At 36.3% G+C, this 26,051-nt stretch overlaps 3 protein-coding genes and 1 pseudogene across 4 annotated transcripts; 2 read left to right on the top strand and 2 right to left on the bottom strand.

Moving 5' to 3' along the window:
• Positions 1 to 2,485: 2,485 nt before the first annotated feature.
• Positions 2,486 to 6,206, bottom strand: LOC109053691 (annotated as a pseudogene).
• A 1,286-nt stretch (positions 6,207 to 7,492) lies between these two features.
• On the bottom strand, positions 7,493 to 10,685 carry LOC109053689 (interferon-induced protein 44-like). Of its 2 annotated transcripts, none has more exons than XM_042756125.1 (7): positions 10,556 to 10,685; positions 9,229 to 9,277; positions 8,945 to 9,140; positions 8,699 to 8,851; positions 8,446 to 8,617; positions 8,229 to 8,329; positions 7,493 to 8,152 (listed from the first exon to the last, which is right to left on the bottom strand). In XM_042756125.1, exons 3-7 carry the CDS (start codon positions 9,122 to 9,124, stop codon positions 7,982 to 7,984), a joined length of 777 nt encoding a protein of 258 aa, XP_042612059.1. In that variant the 5' UTR covers positions 9,125 to 9,140; positions 9,229 to 9,277; positions 10,556 to 10,685; the 3' UTR covers positions 7,493 to 7,981. The 2 variants fall into 2 exon arrangements, with proteins under 2 accessions (XP_042612059.1, XP_042612058.1); XM_042756124.1 differs by lacking the exon at positions 10,556 to 10,685 and adding an exon at positions 9,422 to 10,528.
• Positions 10,686 to 11,772: 1,087 nt separating this feature from the next.
• Positions 11,773 to 16,675, top strand: LOC109053688 (ras-related protein Rab-11B-like). The gene is made up of 5 exons (XM_042756116.1): positions 11,773 to 11,926; positions 13,416 to 13,611; positions 14,563 to 14,756; positions 14,845 to 14,925; positions 15,520 to 16,675. The coding sequence occupies exons 1-5, from the start codon at positions 11,887 to 11,889 to the stop codon at positions 15,663 to 15,665; spliced, it is 657 nt and encodes a 218-aa protein (XP_042612050.1). The 5' UTR covers positions 11,773 to 11,886; the 3' UTR covers positions 15,666 to 16,675.
• Positions 16,676 to 18,076: 1,401 nt separating this feature from the next.
• On the top strand, positions 18,077 to 25,209 carry LOC109053687 (E3 ubiquitin-protein ligase MARCHF2). Its single transcript, XM_019071006.2, is given in 6 exon segments — positions 18,077 to 18,330; positions 19,670 to 19,939; positions 20,054 to 20,258; positions 23,339 to 23,548; positions 24,512 to 24,523; positions 24,525 to 25,209. Coding segments are annotated over 5 exon segments (750 nt in total). The 5' UTR covers positions 18,077 to 18,330; positions 19,670 to 19,763; the 3' UTR covers positions 24,672 to 25,209.
• The last annotated feature ends 842 nt before the right edge of the window (positions 25,210 to 26,051 follow it).

The following is a 26,051-nucleotide window of genomic DNA, read 5'->3' as shown; positions in this document are numbered from 1 at the left end:
ATGTAATATTAGACTATGGTAAATTTAAGCCAAGGACATATAATAAGGACCTAATTCATTAGAATATGACTGATAAATTATATAATCCAAATATCTTTTTAATTCAATAAACTAATTTTATTTTATTTCAATATAAAAACATATTTCATTTAACAGTTCGTTTAACAATTCATTAAAATTCAATTTAACAATAACATGGCCAGATACAATAACAATAAACAACTAGAATGTCACAATGGCACAATCACAGACAGGAGTGAAAAGAAAATTGTAATGGTACTACTAATATGGTAAAATTAATTTAACAATAACAATTACCAACTAGAATGGCACAAACGCAGACAGGAGTGAAAACAATAACTCCGTCTTGTGCTATGCATATGCGGGTGTAATAACCAGAACAATAACATGAAATTCAAGATAATTATTTTCTAATCCTTATACTCCACAAGCTTTGCCCAAATGTCTTTTTGGTTACAGGTTGAGGAGGTGGAATGAAACAAATGACATCATCGAACATATACCAGATCATGTCTTCTCTGGTGGGCCAGAAGAATCGGTTCACTCCCACACGGTGCATGCATCTCATTTGAACCTGAACCTCATCAATGGCTGTGATGTTGCCTGGGTAGATGTCTCCATCATATTTTATGACGCACCACTTTTGAATGACTTCTGGACCCCATTCGATCTCTTCTGTCGTTGGGGTGTTTGGTGTGTTGAAGCTGAATGGCTTTGTGTTATAGCATGTGCACTGTAGAATCTTGTCTACGGTGCACATGCAGCTCATGTCCCGGTACAGCATATGCCCAGCAGATGTAGTGACAACCTGGTGTATTCTCATTGTTGATGGGACTTAGGGGATGCTGTCTGGCATGTCCTTCATTGTCCCCTGTCAATGGACTCTTCACTAGAACAGTTTAAGAGTGGTGCCTGTGTGCACCAAGGCCTCAAACAGATCCACTGCATTGTGGATATTGCGGCCGTGGCTCACCAACTGATCCGCACTTCTCTTCATTACACCTCCAACCCCATCTGGCGCCCCTTTACCATGGCTGGCCTCAAAGAAATTCCACGTCCCAGCTTGGAATCCCTTTTTGTGGAGGAGGGAGGTGAAGAGGTAGAAGTTCCCCTTTTGGCGGTACCGCGTGCAAGGTCCATCGCTGAGGAAATGGACCACTGTGACAGCAGGTAAGAGGTTCTTGACATAGGACAGAATGGGGCTTAGAGGTTCCCATATGGCTGGGGGCCCCTTCAGGTGAGATGGCGAGATGGTGCTGAAGCAAACTGGCTCAGCGTCTGGTCCTACATATAAAACTCCAGTGTGCAGCGTTGCTTGCTCGTGGGATGCTCCAAAGTGCACTGCCTGGATCTCAGATGCATATTTACATATATCATTTTCACAGAAGTCCACATGTATGATAAATTCATTCTCAGCCATGATGTTGTTGAAAAGCTTGATGAGGTCATCTAGTGTGGTCTCGACCTTCTTTTTGAAGGTCTTCTTGAAGGTTGTTTCAGTGTTGTCCTTTGTTTGTCATTTTGTGTTCTCTGTGACCCACTGCATGTATGCCACCTGGGTGGAGCCTTCATACTCCCTGAGCAGGGTGAACTCCTTCTCTTTGCATTTCTCACAGTCATTGTACGTACACTCTTTGGAATAGGAAACTGATTTCCTTGGATTCTCTGCTAAGTATTTTTTGTGCAGGTTGTTCAGGATGTCCACAAAGAACCTCTTTTGCAGCCTGACCTTGGCTTGTGTTATGGTCTGCTTTTTCCACGTTGTCACACGGCTCACGTCGTCTCTGGTGTAAAAGGCTTTTACATTGTTTTTTAAAAGCCTCTTCCTTGAGGATACATTTCTTTCTTGAGAAAGAATATGGATTCCCTCCAAAAGACTCCCATAACCTTCGGGTAAAGCCAAGGGTACTTTGGGCATATTTCTGTAACCTAAAAACTGTTAACATGCAATCAAGGAATTTCAGTAACTTTTAGAATTTTTTGGGATGTAATACTTTTTATTCACTGTAACAAGTCAAGGACAGAAAATGTACATTTCTGCTAGAATGTCCCTTGTGATCAGAGAAATGACAAACAACAACGCGATTATGCAAGTAGCCTACACATAGAATGGCCGTCTGAAGTAGCTAAACTGTTCGTCATTTAACATAACTAATGTTGGCCTGTAGAAGTTTAACAGTATTGATGCCGCAAAAAAATATATAATTCTGCCAATTTAAAATAATTATTAATGAAAACATTCAATAAACTTACCTTAAAACAGTTGAAACCAGTGGCTTTGCCCCGTTGTCCTTCCAAAATGACAGTTACCAGAGCGATTTAAACATCTTCAAGGCACAATGTTGCATCCCAGCAGGTTTAACTCAGCACCTGGTAAATTGAAACTACCCAAAAGTGTTTAAAAAGTAATAAAATAACCCAACAGACTCAGCCCAGCATTTTCGGTTAAAAAATAACCCAGGCGTTAGAGTGTAGATGTCACTTTTATTTAGAGTTGGAAAGCATAAAAACAAGACATCAAGTTCATATGTTCCTTTGTGTGTTTCATAGCTTAAGTATTTCAAAGTATTCTAAAGTATTTAGATTACATTACTAACGAAATACATTACTGATTACTTTTTAAAGCTTGTATTTTGTAATCTGTAGTGAAATACATTTTAAAAGTTATAACGGAGATTTGTGAGATTGCGATGAACTGAAATGTCTTTTTAGAGAAAACATCAACAAGAAGGCACTAAATATTTCTGGACAACAGGTCCGCCATTATTGAACTGGTAACTCAATTCGCGGTAAATTCACGTAACGACGGAGTTACAACAGCATAATTTTAATCCTTATTAATCCTTAATGCAAATAACAATGCACAACTGGATATTGAGCGCACACGGATGAAAATTAAAGACTATTTACAATATTTATGACTGTACAACACTGCAGTACAACACTCAGTCCTATGCCACAAACACATCATTCTAGTACTATACTATAAACTGGATCAAGGAACAACAGTAAACAAGAAACTAACAAAAGCAACAATGATTATAACATAACATGAAAGTGATATATCTACCATATTTGCATTTTCTTGAATGGATTTTCTATGACTATAAAAGAACTAAAACAGGCAAACAGAACAGAATAAAATTATTCAGCCTTAAGATATCTTATTGTGCTGATCAAGAAGTAAATATCCTGATCTATAATACACAGCAGTTTATTTGGGATTGTCTTCCATGGGACAGACATCATCCAGATAGTCGTCTGCAAAGTTGAGCATCTGCTGTAGAGCGGTGAGAAGCAGGACGTCACAGTTGAGCTCCAGCTCCAGCTCCTGACTGTAGTTCTTCACCGGTAACACACAAGACACCGGCACACCCAACCAAGAGCTCACCTCCTGCACCTGCACACACAAAATCTGCATTTAGCAGATGCTTTTATCCAAACTACTTGCAACAGAAGAGCATAAGCGATTCATCACAGAGCCAACAATATTTATAGTATACTATGAATTAGGTTTGTTAGAAAGCTAGACTAGGAAACAAGGTAGATCAGGAAAAATGCAGAGCATAAAAAAAGTGCATAAAGTTGTGGAGTGGTTAAGTACAGCTTACGTGATCATGTGACCACATCTCACCTTTGACTTAATATAGGAACTGACATAAAGGCTTTGAAGATCTTTCTCCACCTCAGGACATGCTTCATCTATTTTTGTCATCAAAACCATTTGGGTAATGCCTGAAATGTGTAAATAGCCAGTAGTTAGTCTTGGAATATTTGGGATATACAAGAGTTACGCAAACACACATTAAGTATTGTGTTAGTCACTAGATTATAATGAATCTTTGATATATCTAAAAATGCTGTTACCTTACTTACCCAGTGAGTTCACTTTTCTGCGTATGGTGGTGAGCTTTTCCTGGAGTTTGTCGGACATGAGGGAGATTTTTGTGGTGTCTATCATGTACACCACACAGTGAATCTTCTCCTTTAGAGATGCAGGTCTGGAGGCCTTTTGCTCCTTGGGTTGAGACGGTGTGATGGGGTTGAACTGAATCAAGAGGATTTGGCATGAAACAAACATCATTCCCACTTCAGCCTTCATTAATTTTGGAGATGAGTGCTCTTACTTTATAGCGGTCTGGGATGTGACCTTGAAGAATGCTGCTGATGTCCTCAATATCCAGTCCTGCACCTGTTTGCTCCTCGAGTCCCATGGTGTCACACAACACAAACGGCAATGGCTTTCCCTCACGACCGTCTTTCACTGGATATGTGCGAAACTATCAACCAAGAAGAGAATCACATCCAGACCTGAAGTCATCAAGAGACATTCCTTGAGCTCTAATTGGAAACACGATAATCTTATTGAATCTGTACCTGTGTGGTGAGACTAGTGCCTGCAGATCCTGACATGGCTTTGCTGGTAATGCGGCCCATGAAGATGGAGTTGATGGAGTTGAAGAAACTGGATTTCCCAGCACCTACAGGACCGATCATCAGGATTCTGACCCGACTCACAGACGTCACCAGGGGTTTATAATTCCTGATCATTTCCATGAGCTCTGCTCTTCGTCTACAACAGAGATCACAACTTTATTATTTTACAATACTCTTTGAAATCAGAAGCAAGATAACATTGAGTGAAAACTTACTTAGCTGTCCACAGAACATTCCTCCATGGCGTCATCTTGGCACTGATCTGAGGAACTGGATTTATTTTGTATTATACAACTTTTCACAGTAACGTTAACAGCAGTACATTTTAAAAGAACGGACTCATAAATGTATATAATTTACTGTACATAGCTACAGTTAGTGATAAAAATTGTTTTCGGATAATTGACTCACTCTGTTCCACTTTGTAAACCTCGCATTCCCTCAGATTGGTGTCATTCCCATAGTGTGGCAGGACTAAAATTGAATGCATTAACCCTTGCTCTATAATTGAATACATCTCCTCCTTGATGATGCACAACTGGTCGGTTTCTGTAGCAAAAGAACAACTGTTCGCCAAAGTTGGGCATTCCAGTATCATCATAACGTGCAGAAAATTCACTGTTAATGTTGATGCGAACAGGGACTCCTCCTTGAAAGCTGAACAGGAAAGCCTCTTTATCTACAATGTCCTGGAAGCACTGAGTATAATCTACACTAGTGTATCCACCAAAGATGTAGCCTGAATGGTTGTAGGCTACAAGTAAGGTGGGACCCTGATGGTCACATCGCTGATGGAAGGCAGAATCTTGATATCCATGAACTGAAGCTTTGTAGAGAAGAGACAGTTCCACATCCCCCAGCAAGGCACAGAGCTGCTTTCTTTGTTCTTCTGTTATACTTGAAGTTTGAGGAGCAACGCTGAGATTTTTCAGCCTTTGATGCATCTTTAAGCCAAGATAAAAAAAAACTTACAAATATAAATTAAAGATATTTTATTAATGAAAAAAAAATCACATTTAATTTCCTTTGTTGTTACTTTTTATTGATTCTTATTTAGTCAGTATTATGTTCTTGTTCTGACTAGTTGTGGCTTAATTTTTTTTACACTTGTAATCACTTTTTACTTTTACTCTTTTTTTTATTTTATTTTTTACTTTGACTAACAGTGAACAATACTTTAATCAATGCACAGTTTTAAATAAACTAATGCATTTTTAACATGGTAATATTTTGAAGTTAACATAATTTTCTAACATGGCAGATGGAGCTCAGGGTGGAGCCAAATGAACAAGCCTTGCAGTGTTTGTCCACAGAGCTAAAGTTAGTTTGCATGGGCTAGTCACGCCCTTACAGAAACTAGACCATTTAACTAGAACTGAAACTGAAATGTACGACAAAGAATTAATGACTGAATTAATTTAATAACAGTTTGTTAAAAGTTAAATACTTTTTTTAGATCTGAGAAACGACTTTCGTGTTTGAAAACTATAGCATGTCCATTCAAATCTAGAACTTTATTATTAAATTTATTCTTTTTATATTATTATTTTTAGAATTTAATAAATTATTAAATTTATAACGACAATGAAGCTTACCTTTTTACGCTGCATAAAACGCTGAAATGCTCTTCGTACAAGATCAGAATGAGTACAGCACGATTTCAAGCTGCTCTCTTTTCCTTATTACCACACTCAGAGATGACAATTGAAACGGGGTGTCTATTACACTAGTGCAAATAGCCTATATAGACCAATTTCAGTGTTCGCAAACAGTGATGACGTTTTTTGTGGGTGGGGGGTCTACTGGTGGCAGAAAACAAACAAATAACAATAAATAAATCAATCCAATCAATCCAATAAAAAAAAGAATAAAAAATGTCATTTTGAATTTATATTTCAAAATTCTGCCTTTTTACTTTGCAATTCCAGATTATATCTCATGTATTCCATGCATGTATTTCAACTGTAGGGCTAATAAAATATGTTCCCTAGATGAATATTATATAGACCTATTGTTTAAATCAAATGTATGCTTTAAAAGTAGGGTAATCATAGCAGGTTTCGTCTGTACGTTTAAACTTCTGAGTTTAGCTTCTAATGGTGACAGTATAAAAATTATTTGCATTCCGATTCTGACATCCAAAGGCACAACAACACATTTGTTCTCTTATTCCATGGATTTTACCCGTTTCCCTCCACTTGTTTCCAGTGTTTCAGGGTTGCCAGGTTTTCAGAACAAAATCCGCCCAATTGCTACTCAAAACTAGCCCAATCGCGTTCCGCCAGGTAAAATACACGTTTTTGGTAGTGTTTTCCATATCAAATTTGCATTCCAGTGACTAAATATCATGTTATTGGGGTCACTTCAACCCGCGGACATGAAAAACCGCGGCAACAGGAACCATAGACTGTATAATAGTATCGTAGAAATAATCACACTTTTTTACTTTGAGTAGGCCTACTTTTACTCTTTTTTTTTCTTTTTTTTTCTTTAACTTTGACTAACAGTGCAATACTTTAATAAATGCACATTTCTACATAAACTTATGCATTTCTAACATGGTAATATCTTGACTTTTACAGTAGTTTCTAACATGGTAGATTGAGCTCAGAGTGGAGTCATATGAATAAGCCTTACATAAAGTGTTTGTCCACACAGCTAGTTTGCGTGGGCTATAGTCACGCCCTTTCAGAAACTAGACCATTTAACTAGAAACGAAACTGAAATGCACGACAAAGAACGAATGACTGAATTTAAGAACAGTTTGTTAAAAGTTACTTATTTAGTTCTGAGAAAAGACTTGCGTGTTTGAAAACTATAGAATGTCCATTAAATTGTATTAAAATCTAGAAGATTAACATTGAAGATTTACCTTTGATATTTATATAGACTATGAAGCTTATACCTTTCTACATTGCATTAGAAAAAATGCTGAAATGCTCTTCGTACAAGATCAAAATTACAGAACGATTTCAAGCTGCTCTCCCTTTTCCTTATCACCACACTCAGAGTTGACATTGTGACCACAAACAAGTTAGTCTTTTGCGAGTTTTAATGAAATGTAGATGACCATGACGTCATTCTTAAAACAATTATAGGCTACATATAATTTCATTACATTTATAATCTCTCCACACACACACACACACACACACACACACACACACACACACACATATGAAAGAAACTTTCAAGCATCAAAAACTGAACATAATTTCATCAAAAGAAGCATTTCTTAATACAGATTTTAGCATCTTGAATTCTAACACATCATTCTTATATTATGTACCTGATTATGGCACAACAATATTCCAACTACAAAAGCAACAAACAATTATAATGAAATGTACAGCTTAAATGATATGTGAACTTTGTTGGCATTTCCCATTGTTTTCTTAAGTGGGTATTATGTATGATTATGAAAGATCTGGACGAACAGAATAAAAATCTTCTAATTTAAGATTAGCCTACTCGTATTGCAGATCAAGAGGTATAAACCCCTATCTCTGAAGCATTTTATAGCCTAAAAGTCATCAACATCATCCAGATAGTCGTCTGCTAAGCGAAGCATCTGCTGTAAAGCAGCAAGAAGCAGGATGTCACAGTTGAGCTCCAGCTCCAGCTCCTGACTGTAGTTCTTCACCGGTAACACACAAGACACCGGCACACCCAACCGAGAGCTCACCTCCTGCACCTGCACACACACAACAACATCTCCCTCACTCTGAGTCCTGTAGGAACAGACCATGTGATCATCTGACGCCTCTCACCTTTGACTTGATGTAGGAACTGAGATAAATTTTGTAAAGGTCCTTCTCTACATAAGGGCATGCTTCATCTACTTTTGTCATCAAGACCATCTGGGGTATGTCTGAAATTGTGTCAATAACCAACATTTTGCATAAGAGTTCACTTTTGGCTAATTGAAGATTTGGTATGTGTAAGTAAATTATACATTAGCCTTGAAATAACATTGAGATCACTTACCCAGTGAGCTTATTTCTCTGTGTATTACAGCAAGTTTTTCCTCTAGTTTGTCGGACATGAGGGAGATTTTGCTGCCGTCTATCACATACACCACACAGTGGATCTTCTCCTTTAGAGATGCAGGTCTGTAGACCCTTTGCTCATCAGGTTGAAAAGGTACCATCGGGTTGAACTGAATCAAGAGGATTTGGCATGAAACAAACATCGTTCCTATACTTCACATTTCATTCATTTTGGAGATGAGTGCTCTTACTTTATAGCGGTCTGGGACGTGACCTTGAAGAATGCTTCTGATGTCCTCAATATCCAGTCCTGCACCTGTTTGCTCCTCGAGTCCCATGGTGTCACACAACACAAACGGCAATGGCTTTCCCTCACGACCATCTTTCACTGGATATGTGCGAAACTATCAACCAAGAAGAGAATCACATCCAGACCTGAAGTCATCAACGTTCCTTGAGCTCTAATTGGAAACATGATAATCTTATTGAATCTGTACCTGTGTGGTGAGACTAGTGCCTGCAGATCCTGACACGGCTTTGTTGGTCACGTGACCAGTAAAGATGGAGTTGATGGAGTTGAAGAAACTGGATTTTCCAGCACCTACAGGACCGATCATTAAGATTCGAACACGGCTGACAGACGTCACCAGGGGTTTATAATCCCTCATCATTTGCATGAGCTCTGCTCTTCGTCTAAAAAAAATCACAACTTTTTTATTGACAATTACTGTATTAAATGAGCAGCAATGAATGAACACTGCAAAGAAGAGTGCATACTCACATAGATGTCCACCGAATATTCCTCCATGGCTTCTCCTTGGTCTGAAGGTCTAATATTGAATAAAGATGATTAACTTCTGCTTAAGTAATTTAACAAAAGAAACTAAACAAGCACATTTTTAGAGACTGGACTCATACATTTATACAATTTACTTTAAAACTACATGACACACTTTTTCTGATGACTGACTTACTCTGCTCCACTTTGTAGACCTCACATTCAGTCAGTCGAGAGTCGTTCCCATAGAATCTTTCAGCATTAAAACTGAATGATTTACCTCCTTGAATATACACAACTGGTTGCTTGTTTTTGCAAAAGTACAACTGTTGGCCAAAGTTGGGCATTCCAGCATTGTCATAACGTGCATAATGTCCACTGTTTACTTTAATGTAGACAGGGAACTTGCCTTGAAAGCTGAACAAGAAAGCCTCCTCATCAGTAATATACTGCTCGTTTCGAGTATAATCTACACTAGTGTATCCACCAAAGATGTAGCCTGTACGGTTGTAGGCTACAAGTAAGGTGGGACCCTGACTGTCACATCGCTTGTGGAAGAAAAGAGGTTTATATCCATAAACTGAAGCTTTGTAGAGAAGAGTCAGTTTCACATTCCCCAGCAGGTCACAGAGCTGCTTACTTTGATCTTCTGTTAAACTAGAAGTGAGGGATTCTGGGAAGAAATCTCCATACCCTCTTTGCATCTTTAAGGCAAAACAAAACAGCATGCAAATATAAATTTAAATACAAATATAAAATGTATTTTTAGTTGAAAATCGAAAGGAAAAATGTTATCGTTTTACTAAATACACTGCAATGAAGGTGTGTAGAAACAATTTTCACTTAAAAATTGCTAGAAAATGTTACTAATAATTACAAAAGAAACAGCAAGCATTGAATTAAATGCGAAATTTTGAAGTAGGAAGAATACCGAATCACAATTTTCTTGTAAAATGTCCAATAATCTTTGTTTTATTTACAACTTCGATTTTTTTTAAACAGTATATTAATGGAAGCATTAACAGCTGAATTAAAAATCGAAAAGGGATCTTTGGTTTAAAGGACACAAATGGGCAAACGACAGAAACGAGTCCATTTATCTGGAATTGAACCTGAAATAACAGATGTTCTGTTTCGGGGGTTTTTTTTTTATCACATAATGCAATAATAGTTTGTAAAATACCTGTTTTAGTTATGATAATACTTTCTCATTTGAAATCGATAGAATTAGGCCTACAGTAAAGTTTTTGCATTAAGTCAAGTTTAATTTTTTTTGTCTTTCAAAGTGCACAGAATAATAAATATCTTTATGATTTCTATATCGGCTTACCTTTGTAGCGGTATCTTTGTGCAGTAAACTAAGAAATAGTTTACTCTTCGAGCACCACACGCCTCAGCAGGACGTGGTGAGCTTCCTGTGTCTGCCTAGAAACGTTTAGAGTAGAGTGGAGGAAACCGCCCCCCTTAAAGACTGTGAGTTTTCTGTGAAACAAAACTTAGATCTGTCTAGAATAGTTAGTCTATCCTAGTTTTTCATTTTTAACCTAAATTACATTTGACAAAGAGGACATTTTGCCCCTCAGGTGGGCAAAAGCAGGGTGGGGTAAATGCCCTCCTCTCTTGACAAATCATTTTTCTTTATACGGTATAAATTTACAGCAAAATCAGAGTACAAGCAGTTTTAGCTAAACATTCAAAAGACAAGCTAAAATAGTCTAACAATAGAAAAATGTGAAAATCCATTATTGAGAATTAATCAGCCTATCAAAAAAATAAATAAAATAAAATGTTGATGCTGGATAGGTAACTAGATAGTTGATGCTAACTGTGATGTTCTCCAAAACAACAAGCTTTACAACACCTTTTCTTACTGCTGAAGATTAGATCACTAGCAAGTAACAACAAAAATGTATCTTGAGTTTACCCAATTGTTGTTTTGGGAAAACAGTATGGCGTTTGACCCCAAGGGGGCGTTTTCCCCCCACTCTACCCTATCGTTATTTGCAATAAGTGAATAATCAAAGATGTGACCCACTGCATGTATGCCACCTGGGTGGAGCCTTAAATGTAACGTGCTCGTTCTCAAAAGTTAGCGTAAAGAAAATATGTGATGTTTAAATAGGGTGAAGGTTACTTTTAAGATTTATTCACTGAAATATCACTACAGATTGCAAAATAGGTCTAAAAAAATAATTTAGTAAGGTATTTTGTTAGATTACATAATGTTCGTAACTTATTCTAAATACTATATAATACTTTGGAATACTAATAATGTACAGGTAATAATACTAAAAAACCCAAATAGCCTCTGGAATACACCAGTGAAGATATTTTAATCGGTCGGATCAGATTGTGCACAGGGAAATTTAAAATATTTATTTAAATAATTTAAAAATAGATGAATATGATGCAAAATCTGCATTTAGAACAAACTCTCAGCTTCAAAAGTTTTTGCATGTTTTCATCTATTTGTATTAATACCAGCTCTGTCTGAACAGAGAGTTCTTGGGTCGTGAACGAATCATTCGTTCGTTTCATGAACCGGTTAATCCGATCACTAAAAAGATCCGACTCATAAGAACGATTCGTTCACGAATCGGACATCGCTAATCAGGAGAGATCCGTCGCCCAACAACAACACTTTAGAGCGGTAAACCAACAATGGGGAACCGTGACGACGAATACGATTACTTATTTAAAGGTCAGTGTTTTATACCCTATCAAAAAGAAGAATAAACGTGTTTGGTTTTCCTTTATTATCAACGAAAACAGCAAGTTTCCTGATGACTGTGGCTAGCTGGGTTAGCTGGAATGCTAGTGCACTGACGTTAGCTATCGAAATATTAACCAGTTTCGAAGAATCAAGAGTTGAGAGTAGATTAATACATTTGAATAGTGGTTATAATGATTTGCATCGTCTCTTGACAGTATGAAAAACAATAATGCAAATCGCTTTTTTTTATTCAGCAGTATGTTATCTAAGCAGCTAACGTTAGATAGCTTTCAAAGCTAAAGTGAGCTAAATAACTAGCTATTTTAATGCAATCAATTCGTCCCAAAACAATAAACAAAATATATTCAGTTCGCTTCAGCGGGTTTTGCTGCTAACGTTATACCAGAAACTTTTCTAGTCGTTTATTAATGTGTTGCTTAATATTTTGTGTGGTTGAATTGCTAGGCCTTAGGAAACTTTTGTTGTTGTTGTTGTCGTCGTTTATTACACAAGACTCGCTTCTTGATGTTCAAACAGTCCAAATTTGGCCATTAACCTGAAATTGTACTCGTTTTTGTAGCTTTTACAGCTCGTGATTTAGTTAAATCTTTAAACTGAGACACATGAACTCTGTAACGTGAAATTGACAACTGTAGATGATCATGACGTCACTGTAAAACATATTTGGATGTGTGCATATGTATGTATGTGTGTGTATATATATATATATATATAATATATATATATATATATATTATATATGTGTGTGTATAAGGTTGTATCTTTAATTTAATTATTTATACGTTTATGCATTTAAAAGGTCCTTCCCACATCAGGTTCCTGTTTTTACACCAAGCCTTTGAGAAGTGTTTCAGTGTGTGACAAAACCACAGATTACTGTAGAGGTTTTACAAATGTGTCACATTGGTTATTTTTAAAGATTTCTTGTTGAAAGCTTTGACCGATTTTGAGATGTCCTCCAGTTTACCGACAACCGCTTTGTGAATGACTTCAGGTTTCCTCCTCTAGAGAAAATGAATGGCGACCACGTTGGAACGGACACAGTATGAATCGATTGATATTTTCTATGCATTTCTCATTTGTTTTATGCAATTAGGCTTGGCCTGTATTTGTGGTGTCAAATTGATGGAGCAAAGGGAAAAATGACAGTGGAAGTGTTTGTTTGTAGATTACGGCTTCTCTCTTATCTCTGTGGCCTCGTCGTGTAGACTCAAGGATGGCTGACTAATCTAGTGTGTTTCTGCTTTTCAAATGATGATATCGTATAAGCTTTGGGTGTACACTTTGCTTTGTGGTCTGCTTTGAAGGACTCACATGGTAGATTGTTTCTGTTCTGCGGTCTTGGTGATGGCTATGATATCTTCCCTATGGATATTTTTTTTTATAAGAGGAGCATCATATGATATCAAGTTTGTCGTCTTGTTCAAACAGCCTGATGTTTTCTTCTGTTTTCTAGTTGTGCTCATTGGAGACTCTGGTGTGGGGAAGAGTAACCTGTTGTCCCGTTTCACTCGGAATGAGTTCAACCTGGAGAGCAAGAGCACTATTGGTGTGGAGTTCGCAACTCGCAGCATCCAAGTGGACGGCAAGACCATTAAGGCTCAGATTTGGGATACAGCGGGACAGGAACGCTACAGAGCCATCACATCAGCGTGAGTACATGAAGATGTAATTAAATCTTAACCCAAAGTTCTGTGTGTGGGACAAAAGTTTATACCAGAGTACAGAACTGTTAGGATGTCCCATGTAGGGTCCTCCATACGCACGTCCTTTGTTTGGGACGTCTGGCTCACACCCATCACCTCTATGGGCCGAATGATTCACACCTATCAGTCTGTATGGGCCATTGGGTTCACATATCTTCATGATTTATCATAATAATTCTATAAAGTAATATTAAAGTCATCGATCAAATTATTTTAAGTGAATTATTAATAGTTTATTTAATTTAGCTCTATTTAATAATAAAATAATTTACATTTACATTTATGCATTTAGCAGACGCATTTAGCAGTGAATTCAGGCTACACATTTTTGTTTTTACCAGTATGTAAATTTATTTATTTTATAGAAATATTATGGTAATATTATACTATGACTGAAAATTAAAAAAAAAAAAAAAAATTATAATGAATAGTTTTTTAGAATTATTACTAAAATTAAAAACTCATCATTTTGAATAATAATAATTGATCAATAGTAATAAAGTACATTAATATGGAGTATAATTTAAATCCTGTTTAATAATTGGATAGTTTTCTTTTAAAGTTATATTTTGTACACTATAACTATAGTGTATGTTAGTATAATTGTACTAAAATAAAATCATTTATAATTCTATAAGTGATTTCATAGAATCATTATTGATGATTTATTTGATGTATAGCCCATAATATTATAATAGTTATTAATAAAAATATATTATAGTATAATGAATCATTTAAAATATAAAAATATTTTTTAATCCACTGCATTATTTAGTAAAGACTCATGATTGAATCATTGTCAGAGAAAACATTTACACCTTTTAATCTCATCTTTATGAATATGTTATCGTACAATATACATTTTTAGTATATGTTTTCCGTGGGTCTCCTTTACAGGTACTACAGGGGTGCAGTCGGAGCTCTTTTGGTCTATGACATTGCAAAGCATCTGACTTATGAGAATGTGGAGCGCTGGCTGAAGGAGCTGCGGGATCATGCGGATAACAACATTGTCATCATGCTGGTGGGCAACAAGAGTGATTTGAGGCACCTCAGGGCCGTACCCACCGATGAGGCCAGAGCTTTTGCAGGTGAGCGTCTCCTCCTGCACTTTCATGTTGTTTAATAAGAAAACATCTACCTGAGCTGTTGAAATATCTCTCGTTTTGTGTTTTCCAGAAAAGAACAGTCTCTCCTTCATAGAAACATCGGCTTTGGACTCCACAAATGTGGAGGAGGCATTTAAAAACATACTAACAGGTAGGTCCAATTAGTCACATTAGCCAGTTTTCAGCTAAATTTAGTGGACAAAAATCTGCGCAATTCATATAATGTGGATTCCTATTGAAATTACTGGATTTTGCCTTTGAAAATTCACTTTCAAATCAAGTGAGCAACATGTACCTATTGTGAAATCTATGAGGGGCAGTATTTCTCCCACGTGTGAAATTCCTGATCACGTGGATTCCTATTGAAATGACTGGATTTTGTCCTCAAAAAGTCACTTTCAAACTAAGTCGACAAATGTGGCGAATCCATGTGACCGACTCGAGCCTTTTGCGAAATCTGCATGGGGAAATATTTTCGCCTTTGCATGAAATTCCTGATCACTTGCATTCCTGTTGAAATTATCGGACTTTTCCTGCAAGCCAAAGAATTTGTCTCATTACCAATGTGAACTCAATGCAAAATCTATAAGGGGAAATATGTCGTCCTTTTGCGAAACTTGTGATTATGTTGATTCCTGCAGTAATGATTTTGCCCACTGTACAGCATTAATGTGACTGCAGCTTAATACATTCCCAGTGGGCATCTCAAAATAAATGTCTCTTAACATGTGTCTTTTTCTTACAGAAATCTATCGGATCGTATCACAGAAGCAGATCGCCGATAGGTCCGTGCATGACGAGTCTCCCGGGAACAACGTAGTGGACATCAGCGTGCCGCCCACTACCGATGGTTTAAAGGGCAACAAATTTCAATGCTGTCAGAACCTGTGACCCCACTTCCCCTGGCTCTACCCCCACCCTTGGGCTTCAGTTCCCCTCTATTTATCTCGGCTTTGCTCCTGTGTGTTGTGCTATGGCTACGGCGCTTTCCTCTTTTTACCTCGTTGTGATTTCCACGCTAATTCTAGACGACCTTTAGAAGCGTGAATCTCTAGGTGACATTCCTTTTCCTTGTTTGGGGGGGCTCTTGTTTGTTTGTCCCTGTGTTTTTTTTCTTTACTATTATCCACTGTCTGAATTTACATTTGCTTGGCAAAATGTTTCTCCTCGGAAGTGATTAATTGGGCGCTGATCGTGTGATCCGCTCCTACGGAAAAGGGATGGTGAGGGATCAGTGTGTCTTCGGCTTCCTCTGATGGTTATTCTCTGGGATCCACACTAAACGCCCGCCGTCTGTTGAGCCAGATCCCTGACTTGGGTTAAAAGGGCCGTTTTTTTTTTTTTTTTGGAAAGAAAATCGAATTCGTCTTGGATCGTGCGGATACCAAAGGAGGGCTGCTGTCATCTTTATTTCAATTCATTAAACATTTCACACATCACACCTTTAGTCCTATCCTGCAATATTTTACGCCAGGGCTGACGGGTGTGAAGTTGCGCAATTTGTTCACCGTGTTCAGATTGCCGTATATATAGCAGTTATGTGAATGCATCAATAAAGCATTTCATGTATTGAGAAATAATTCAAATAACAGTTCTATATATATGTAAACTATTCATTGCATTGCTGGGGTATTAAAGCTCTTCAGTGGGAAAATGCAATGGTGCGCAGTGTTTTAGATGGTCAGTTGTTTCACCTGTCTGTGAAAAAGTCACTATATATTCGATTGTTTGACTGAGTCATACGGCTAGTTTGGAAATGCCTTATGTTTTCCCATACTGTGATTAAGATGCCTTTTTCAAGTGTGGTTATGTGACATTTACACATCCATGAAGTCACAACAACTGTTTTGCCTTTTATCAGGTTACATTAAAAAGGAAAATAAACCAAATTACTGTCACAATTGCAGTCGTGATTTTTTTTAAACACTGTATTGCATAATATGATGTATGTGTGAATCTGTACCTAGAATAAGTGTCTTGTGTCACATGGTTGGCATGACTCATGCAGTCTGTTTAGTTTCCATGTCATAAGTTCTTTAAAGGAATATACCAGGTTAAAGATTTAGTAAAGTTGATGTATGTCTGGCTACATGTAAAACTGATGTCTGTAATCAGACAATGATGGCAAAAGGTTTTTTTTCCCTTCTTGTGGTTTAGTCAGAATCAATAAAACAGTTGCGTTACACAATTGATATATATATATTTTTTTAATTCAGGATTTTAATCGAAGACTTGGTTAAAATTAAATAAAAACGGTTTTTAAACTTTCTTAATCTGGAAAATCTGGTAAAAATTACACTAGGAATACATTTGCTAAAAATTAAAAACCGAAAATATTTTTAATATACATTTTTCAGAAACTACTCGTATCAATGAATGAACATTTGAAATATAAATTTTTAGATGACATTTCTTAAATCGTTTGGTAAAAATAAAAAATAGGAATAAAGGTACTTAAGCACAAAAGTGAAAAATGAAATATTAAGTTAGCCATAAACATTTTCACTTTGTTTGATTTTGCTAAAAATAAAGTATATTTTAATAAAATAATAATAATTAAAGAATTAGTGGCATTCTTAGAGTAAAAAAAGGGAAGTAATTTGAACAAAATTAAACAACATGTTTCTTATGACATTCAAGAACAGTAATTTTGTAAAAATGACAAAAGATGGGGAATAAAAGTGCATTTTTTTAATATGTACAAAAAGTGAAATATTATGTTAGGCATGAACATATTTTGCTCTCTTGCTGAAATAAAGACTAAAAGACAAGTTAAAGAATGATTTTCAACATTTTTAAGCGACATTCTTAAACAATCAGGTAAAAAAAATTAAAGAAAATTTTTCACAAAATTAAAAACTTTTTTTTATTAAAGACATTTTTAAAAAGGTTGTAATGAAGCCTCATACTTATATACTTATATAAACTACTTATATAAAGACATTATTTTTTAAAAGTTTGTAATAAAGCCTCGTGTGTGTGTGTGTGTGTGTGTGTGTGTGTGTGTGTGTGTGTGTGTGTGTGTGTGTGTGTGTGTGTGTGTGTATATATATATATAAAAACTACTTAACATTTTTAGATTACATTTCTAAAACAATTTTGTAGGAAGTGAATAAAAGTGTATCTTATACACAAAACTGAAAAAAAAGGAATATTAATATTAAGTTACGCATAAACAAAAGACTTAATACTAAAGTATTTAAGTGAACGAATGATTAAAAAGACAAACCATATTTCCATCCCAACACATAAAGCCTCACATGAGAAGTGACCAGTCCTTAGAAATAACAACAATAGGCACTTCTCGGATGACGGCTATTCACGAAAGCTGTTTAGGAAAATTCCGAAGCTGCGCTGCGCACGGAAGCGCCTCCCTCTACGCTCTTATCGTACACGGCGCTAATCAGAGACGTCGGTAGGAGGCCGAGCCGAGTCGGTTGCTGAAGGGAAGAAACCCAAAACAAGCCTTGTACGTTTACCTTATCGCTTTCAAACAAGCGCACTTTTAAAAGGAATTCACCCTTAAAGCCACCAGTTCAGCATGGAAACCCAGAAGGTAAGATTAGACGACAAGAAATTATGGTTTAATCCCTATTCCCAGGCTTTGGTGGAATATTTTTGCTACATGGCTAATGTAACTAACGTTAGCAGCCTAATGCAGCTGCATTTCCCCACATTCACTCTGCCTCTGTCTTAATACGTATCGAATCGTTTTAATTTCGATTTGAACTAGTAGTCTGGAATGTAAGAAACATTTAGCGCTGTACAGAAGGTAACTGATGTTTAATTGGCAGCTTGTGTTGTGTGCCAAAGGCCCTCCCAGTATAGACCAGTGTCAGACAGCTTGATAGATCAGATCAGATCAGCTTTAAATGTGCAATCATCTTATGGCAGCACATGTAGATGATTTCATGTAAAATAGCAGTGGATTCATGCTGGTTATTCTCTCATCTCTGTTTCTGTCCATACATTCCCATGCAAGTAACGTTAAAGGTTACATGTTGTTGGGTTTGATCAGTGGATCATATCTGGATTTAATAATGGCAACTCAAAAAAAAAAAAAAAAAAAAAAAAAAATGTGTGCCACATTGTGTTTTTTATATCAGAAAGAAATTTAAATATGGGCAACTCTAGATGAATATATATATATATATATATATATATATATATATATATATATATATATATATATATATATTAAATTACAAATTAAGCTCTAATGCATTAATGCATATTGTTTTGACTTAAATATTTTTTGAAAAATAATAATAATAATAATAAAAAAGACAGCAAAAATCAAGTTTACAGTAAGGAACTTACAATGGAAGTAAATGGGGCCAAATTTTGGATGATTTAAAAGCAGAAATGTGAAGCTTATGATTTATTATTAAAGCATTATTTTTTTTAATGGTCATTTTAGGGTTTACAACATTGTCAAGGCAACAGGGTTATAAAATTGGATGTAACTTTACTCAAAAGTTTTTTTTGGTTACGCTTTTTTTGTGTGCTATTAAAACAGAGTCTTATCTTGGTTTAGTTTATCTTTTGGCCACATGCACTTCCGTTTTAAGTGTCTCAGTGGAGGGAAAGTTGACTTGTGGTAATCAACATTATGCCACTAATGCTGTTATTTGAACTTGTATTAAACATACAATATTCCTCTCACAGAAAAAAAAAGTATTTACGCTTTGACACATTTACTCTTATTTGTCAAATTTTTGCATCATTTCAGTAGGAATACACATTGAGTTGGTAATGTGAATTTGCAGTTTGAAAGTGACTTCTGTTTGAGTGGTGCTTTATACATTGCTACATTATTGCTAATAGACAACTGACCATTTTTGCTGTCGAAATTTCCCTCTTGTAACCGTTGTAAATGTTCCTCCTCTCTGCAGTGGTAGAGTCTTTGTGACTTGAGGTGTGGGAGCGAGGCTGCTCCCTGTTTCCCCCGGTGCTCCCCTGCCTCCCGCCCTCCTGGACGGCCCCGAAATGACCACAGTGGAGTGTTGCCACCTCCCAGGCTCCCTGTGTGACTGCACTGGCAACGCTGCCCTGTCAAAAACCGTGGAGGATGCTGAAAACCACCGGGCCCAGTACGTCACCCAGGTCACGGCCAAAGATGGACGTCTGCTGTCTACTGTTATCAAAGCCCTGGGCACCCAGAGGTAGACAAATCTAAACGATATTTTGTGGAATATTAAAAAGGTTTTGACTTGAACACCACATGATGTGCATTTCAGTGGCCTGAAGATAAAGCTGTTAACTCCCTTCTCTGTTAGTGATCGGCCAATTTGTCGGATCTGCCACGAGGGTCAAGACGTGTGCAACAGCGAGGGGCTTCTCTCCCCGTGTGACTGCACCGGCACATTGGGCACGGTCCACAAGAGCTGCCTGGAGAAATGGCTGTCCTCCTCTAACACCAGCTACTGTGAGCTGTGCCACACTGAGTTTACCATTGAGCGCCGGCCCCGCCCCCTCACAGAGGTAACAAAGTCGAATGCCTTTAGCCTCGTCTGCATGGCTCGGCCTCGCTTTGCAATGGTTCATTTACTTGCGTGTGCGCTTACATGACATAAGTGATTATATATGGGTTAAAGACAAGACATCCGTATCAAATTACATTTATATAAGTGATTTCATAGATATAGAAAGCAAAGTAAATGCAAGTGTCCACTTTAATGCTTTAAAAAAAAACTTTTTGTGAAAATAAAATGTCAAATGTGGTTGATATAATGTTTCATTGTCATTCAGCGAAACATATATTTATATAAAAATCAACAAATTAATAGAATATATAATATATTAATTGATTATTCTGTACTTATTCAAATATATAAAAGGAAAAGCAATCTTACAAACTTTTATAATATTTTAAATGCTGAAAACTGGATAAAACCTAGTGGTTTGAAGGATAGTGGCAAAGATTGATAAAGATTTAAAATGACAGTTAATTAGATTTTGGAGTCTTTTAATGTCATCTAATGATTCTGGTTGTAAATATGCCTGACATTATTTTTTGGTATATAAACTATTGTTACACACTGAATTACATTTTTGTGGGTGACTTCTTTAAATCATGTTGAAAATGTATAATAGTAAATATAATTTTTTGAGCAAAAAAAATAAAGTTAAACAGGACACATATTCTATTACATTAAAAAATGTTAAGCTGTATTAAACTTTTATGGTTTTAATGCCTGAAAACCTGTTTTTGTCTTTGACCTATGCTTTTTTATAATAGGTATTGAGCTATAAATACATTGTAATTAGACTGAAACAATTAAACATATTCAATATGAATATTTTATTATTAATAATTACACAGCCCTGCATCTAAATTCCAAAATTATATACTTTTCAAATCATGTATGTGTGTGTGTGTGTGTGTGTGTGTGTGTGTGTGTGTATAAACACACACACACACACATACACATACATGCCTGATTTGAAAAATATTTTGGTATACAAATACTTTTACACTTATTTTAACTTTAGCGCTGTGTTTCTGGAATGCCTTGTCATGCTTGAGACACTGGAAAAGATGCGAGGCGCGACTGCAAAGGTAGTGCAGTGGAATGGAAAAGCGTGTGAAAGACTCTCAACATGACTTAATGTTCTAAAATAACAACCAGGGAAAGTCAATTTTCACTCACATTTCACATGCCATAAACACTATATTTCTAAGACAACAGCACCATAATCGAAGTGGATATTTGTACACTTAACATGGCTTATGTATTAGTGACATTAAAGGATCAAACTCAGAATATGAACGCAACGTGGAAACTTTTATGTTAAGCGTTTACCTCCCACTGCAATTATGTTAAAGAGCTTTTTCAATTTCTACCTCTTCTTACTCTTACATTTAGTTTTGCCTCCACATTCATAGACTAAATATTTATTCCTGCAGGGATTTCAGCAGGGGTGGCTCTAGGGTTTCATCCTCTGGGGGGTTACTAGTTTAAGATTTCCATCACATTGTAAGTTGTGTTTTTCTGCATTTTGTGGTGGAAGTGACATTTTCAACATTTTTGGAACTTTTTTTTTTAGCTAATTTATGACAGGATTTATTTATCTTAAATACATATAATTAAATCTTTTTTTTTTTTAAGTTATGCACAATAGTAATATATTGACATACTTTTTTTTAAAATAATTTTTATAATTGCATTCATTATATGTTCTGTTGTTATTTATTCATTAATATCTGTCGTTAGTTATTCAACCTCATGTTGTTTCAAACCTGTGTGGCTTGCATTGCAGAATGCAAAAGATGATGTTTAGGTGAAATATATGATGACAGAATTTCCATTTTTGGTTTTTTGGCTAAACTGTTCTTTAAGACTCATACAACTATAATACCTAACAAAGAAAGAAATGCTAAAGCCACTCACACTATATGAAACTCACCACATACTTTTTTCCACTTCACTTACAACTCTCAACTCCTCGACTATTCATATTATCTCAGAGACCATTAGATACAAAGATACAAATTAAGACGTAACCGACTGTTTACGTGGATACGTGTCAAGACAGCCATTCTTCCATAATTTTGTGCTCCAGAAGATGCAAAAGAACGGTTTATATTTAGTCCACCTCTCTCCTTCTACTAGTAAAGGCCATCTTAAATGCACATTTTTCACAAAAATACCATGTTTTTATAAAATAAACTCTTGTCTCACAATATGATTTATACATGACAATTGGGAAGAACAGTTAAGTAGATAAATAATACAATTAAAAAAGAGGACAGATAAATCAAAACACATTTGCGCATATATTTCCATAAATTAGCTAAAATCGGTGTTTTCCCTCAGTTTGCACCTCGTCATGCTGCGCCCACTCAGCTAGATCAGGAAATACATATGAGCAACCCACCCCATAAATATACCAAATGAACCAAAACTATGAATAAGAACACAGTGAAAACAGTGATGGAAGACAACTTTTAAGGTCTTCTCCATCACATAATGTCTTCAGAATCATTCGTACATGTGAAAATCAGCTAAGAATTTAACATATAGCTGTAAACCTGCACAGGCAAAGGTAGAAATCATGTGCTTTTAAGGCAGTTTATAATGATTAAGGGATAATACAAGACTTCTACACCTAACAAAATGGTTGCTGAAAGCAAAAATGCTATTAAATACATTTGTATTTCGTGTAATAATAATCATAAGAAAACAAATACTGGATTTCATATTTAGCAAATATTGGTGCAGGGCTGTGTTATCATTACTGCTGACATTATTTATGCTGTATATTTTCTGCAAAGTTTTTTCTTTTTCTTTTTTAATTAATCTATTTTCATCTTAGTTTTGTTATGTCTAATTTATTAGGTTAGAAATGATCAAAACAATACATTTTTGAATAGCACTCTTATCTGTGGACCCAATATTGATAACGAATTAAGTTAAAAAGTGGTGTAAATATTTTTCAAACTGGTCTTTACTAAGAATGTTGACTGTGATATTGGTTATTAGTCATAACATATAGTTATTGGTATTGGGCAAACTGTCTATCTAAACATCATCAGTAAATCTCACATCATCTTTCAATAGTGGCTCAGGGACCCAGGCCCCCGGAATGAGAAGCGCACCCTCTTCTGTGACATGGTGTGCTTCCTGTTTATAACACCCCTGGCAGCCATCTCAGGCTGGCTGTGTCTACGGGGTGCACAGGACCACCTGCACTTCAACAGTCGCCTGGAGGCAGTCGGCCTCATCGCTCTGACCATCGCACTCTTCACCATCTACGTCCTCTGGACACTGGTAGTGTATTACATCCAATTAAATACAGATTACATTTACATTTTTAATTCTGAAGCAGAATCTTGACATTCATTTTGGGGGATCACACAAAGAGTTATCTGAACATGTCTGGGTCATATTTCACCCCAAAAATAGAAAGAAAGCAAAAGAAATAGTGCTTTCTGTTAATTGTGTAAAATATGTTTCAAAATGCAAAGATCGCCAAAGAAATCTTGTTGTACTGCAATGTCAAAAGTATCTAGTTGTCTTTACCAAAATGCAAAAAAACCTTGTCCTCATTACCGTAATGCAAAGAAATCGTTTTTTATTGTGCAATGAAAAATATCTTGTTCTCTCTCCATAATTCAAAAAACATATCTTATTCTCATTTCCATAATGTATTTCCCCCCTGCTTCTAACATGGTAAGCACTACTTTAAAGTGTAAACGTTTCCTCCTTTCTGCAGTGGTAAAAAGATCCGGTTCTCATCACCGTAATGCATGAGAAATCTTTCTCATTACTTGCAATGCCAAAAAAAATCTGGTATTTATTAATGCAATGCAAATAAATTATCATTAATATAAAAAAAACACTCATTATTTTAGTTAAAAGAAATCTAATTTTCATCATCATAATGCAAAAAAAATGCCGTACTCATTACCACAATGTAAAAAAACTCATTCTTAATACCATAATGCAGAAAAAACTTTGCAGTGATTAATTAAAAAATGTAAACTTTTTACTATTTCATGCTGTAATATTTCTTGTAACACCTTTAATTTATGCTGATTTTAATGCAAAAAAATCTTCGCATTATATTCCGGTAATGACAGTTGGAGAGTGGAGAATGTTCCTGTAATATTTGAAATCATACTTTTTTCTTTTCATTTTGGCGTGAAATTTCACCCAGACATATTTTTCATGAATCCATCATTCTTTTTGGTCCTTTAACCAAAAGTGTGAAAAAGTGTCCTTGTTTTGCAGGTCTCATTCCGCGTACCACTGTCAGTTGTACTCAGAGTGGAGACGAACCAATCAGAAAGTCCGCTTGCTCATTCCTGACACCAAGGGTGCACACTCTACCCAGCATTCCTTGCTTTCCACAAAGCTGCTGAAAAAGACAGCAGACGAGACCATAGTATGAGAGACGTGGTGCGGGGGAACGGGGTCCGATGGCGGTGGTATTAGCGTGCTACATGTTCTTGACGCAGCGTCGTCAACTAGAGCCGTGGCATTATGGATGCATTATTTTCTATTTAATCCTTTTTATCTAAATATGTGAGCACTTCATTTATTTTATTTTTAATTTTTTCACCAGTCTCTTTTAATGTTTTTTTTTTTGAGCCTTTATAAGTGTGTTGTTTAAAGACACCTTTTATTTATCTGGGGCTTGAACAGCCAGGCTGAGAGCCCCATACTGTTCAGTATGCATTGTATTTGAAACAATCGAAAACTAACTTATGTGTATAGACGATTCCTTTGAGCACAGTGGCGAGGGATTATGACTCAAGTACATACGGCTGCTGAAGCTTTAAACCAAACCTTTCTTTCATTTTCGGTGTATCATTTTTCTACTCATCTACCTTCAAGTACTTTCCATTTTAACCCGACGGAGTCGCACCTAAACGAACTTAGTTCTTGTGGCTCCTTTACAATTTAGTCAAGATATAAAAAGCGGCGAAATATATACACTAAGTGAACAAGTAAGCTTCGATTGACATTAGTATTACAGGGCCATTTGCCCGGGCAATGAATGTGGAGGCTGATGTATATCTGCTGCGGCGTAGCGCACGCTCAAGTTCATCCGGGAGCGAGAAAGGAAGGCGAGTGGCTGGCGGAAAAAAAACAACTAAAAACGAGAGTGCAATAACACGTCCGCCATTGGCATGATTCTGCCGTGGACACACGCAGGCTGTTTTTCCCGAACCAATGGTCTCCGATCAATGTTAAAACAGCATGCGGTGATTCTAAAGTCGTAGCACTTTCCGACAACGTAGCCTAGATGTGAGCTGAACCAAATGTAGATATGTGTATGATTTTGGGATGCAAATATGTGGCAACTTTATGTTGTTGAGGTTGTGGTAAGTGCAGATGCAAACAGACCTCTACAGTTCAGAGTCATTTTCAAAATCGTTTTTTTTTCTTTGTTTTTGGTGTTTGAAGACGAATGTGTATGTGTGTTTCCAGTATGCACTTTGTAAGCTCTGCCTGTCTGTGCGGTTTAGAAGGTATCAAATGGCTGAGGATGAAAAAGGCATACTTGGGATTTTGTAGCAGTTTACTTTGTGGAAGATACAGGTCAAGCTGCAGAGGAAGAAGTAATCGTAAAGCTAAACATCATTGCCAGACCAGAAATGAAACCGTCGTCCATGAATGACACTACAGTATTTAAGCAAAGGCATCTTTTAGATATGTGTCGTATTGGTGCAAGAAGAATCTGCAGAACGCCATTCATCAGATCTTTTTCATTCCCTACAGTTACGTACCATCTGAAAGTGTGGGAATTGTTCTTTAGGATATGCAG

The sequence above is a fragment of the Cyprinus carpio genome, unplaced genomic scaffold (genome assembly GCF_018340385.1).
Source record: "Cyprinus carpio isolate SPL01 unplaced genomic scaffold, ASM1834038v1 S000006796, whole genome shotgun sequence".
Lineage (NCBI taxonomy): Eukaryota > Metazoa > Chordata > Actinopteri > Cypriniformes > Cyprinidae > Cyprinus > Cyprinus carpio.
This window is presented reverse-complemented; position numbering and strand designations above follow the sequence as displayed.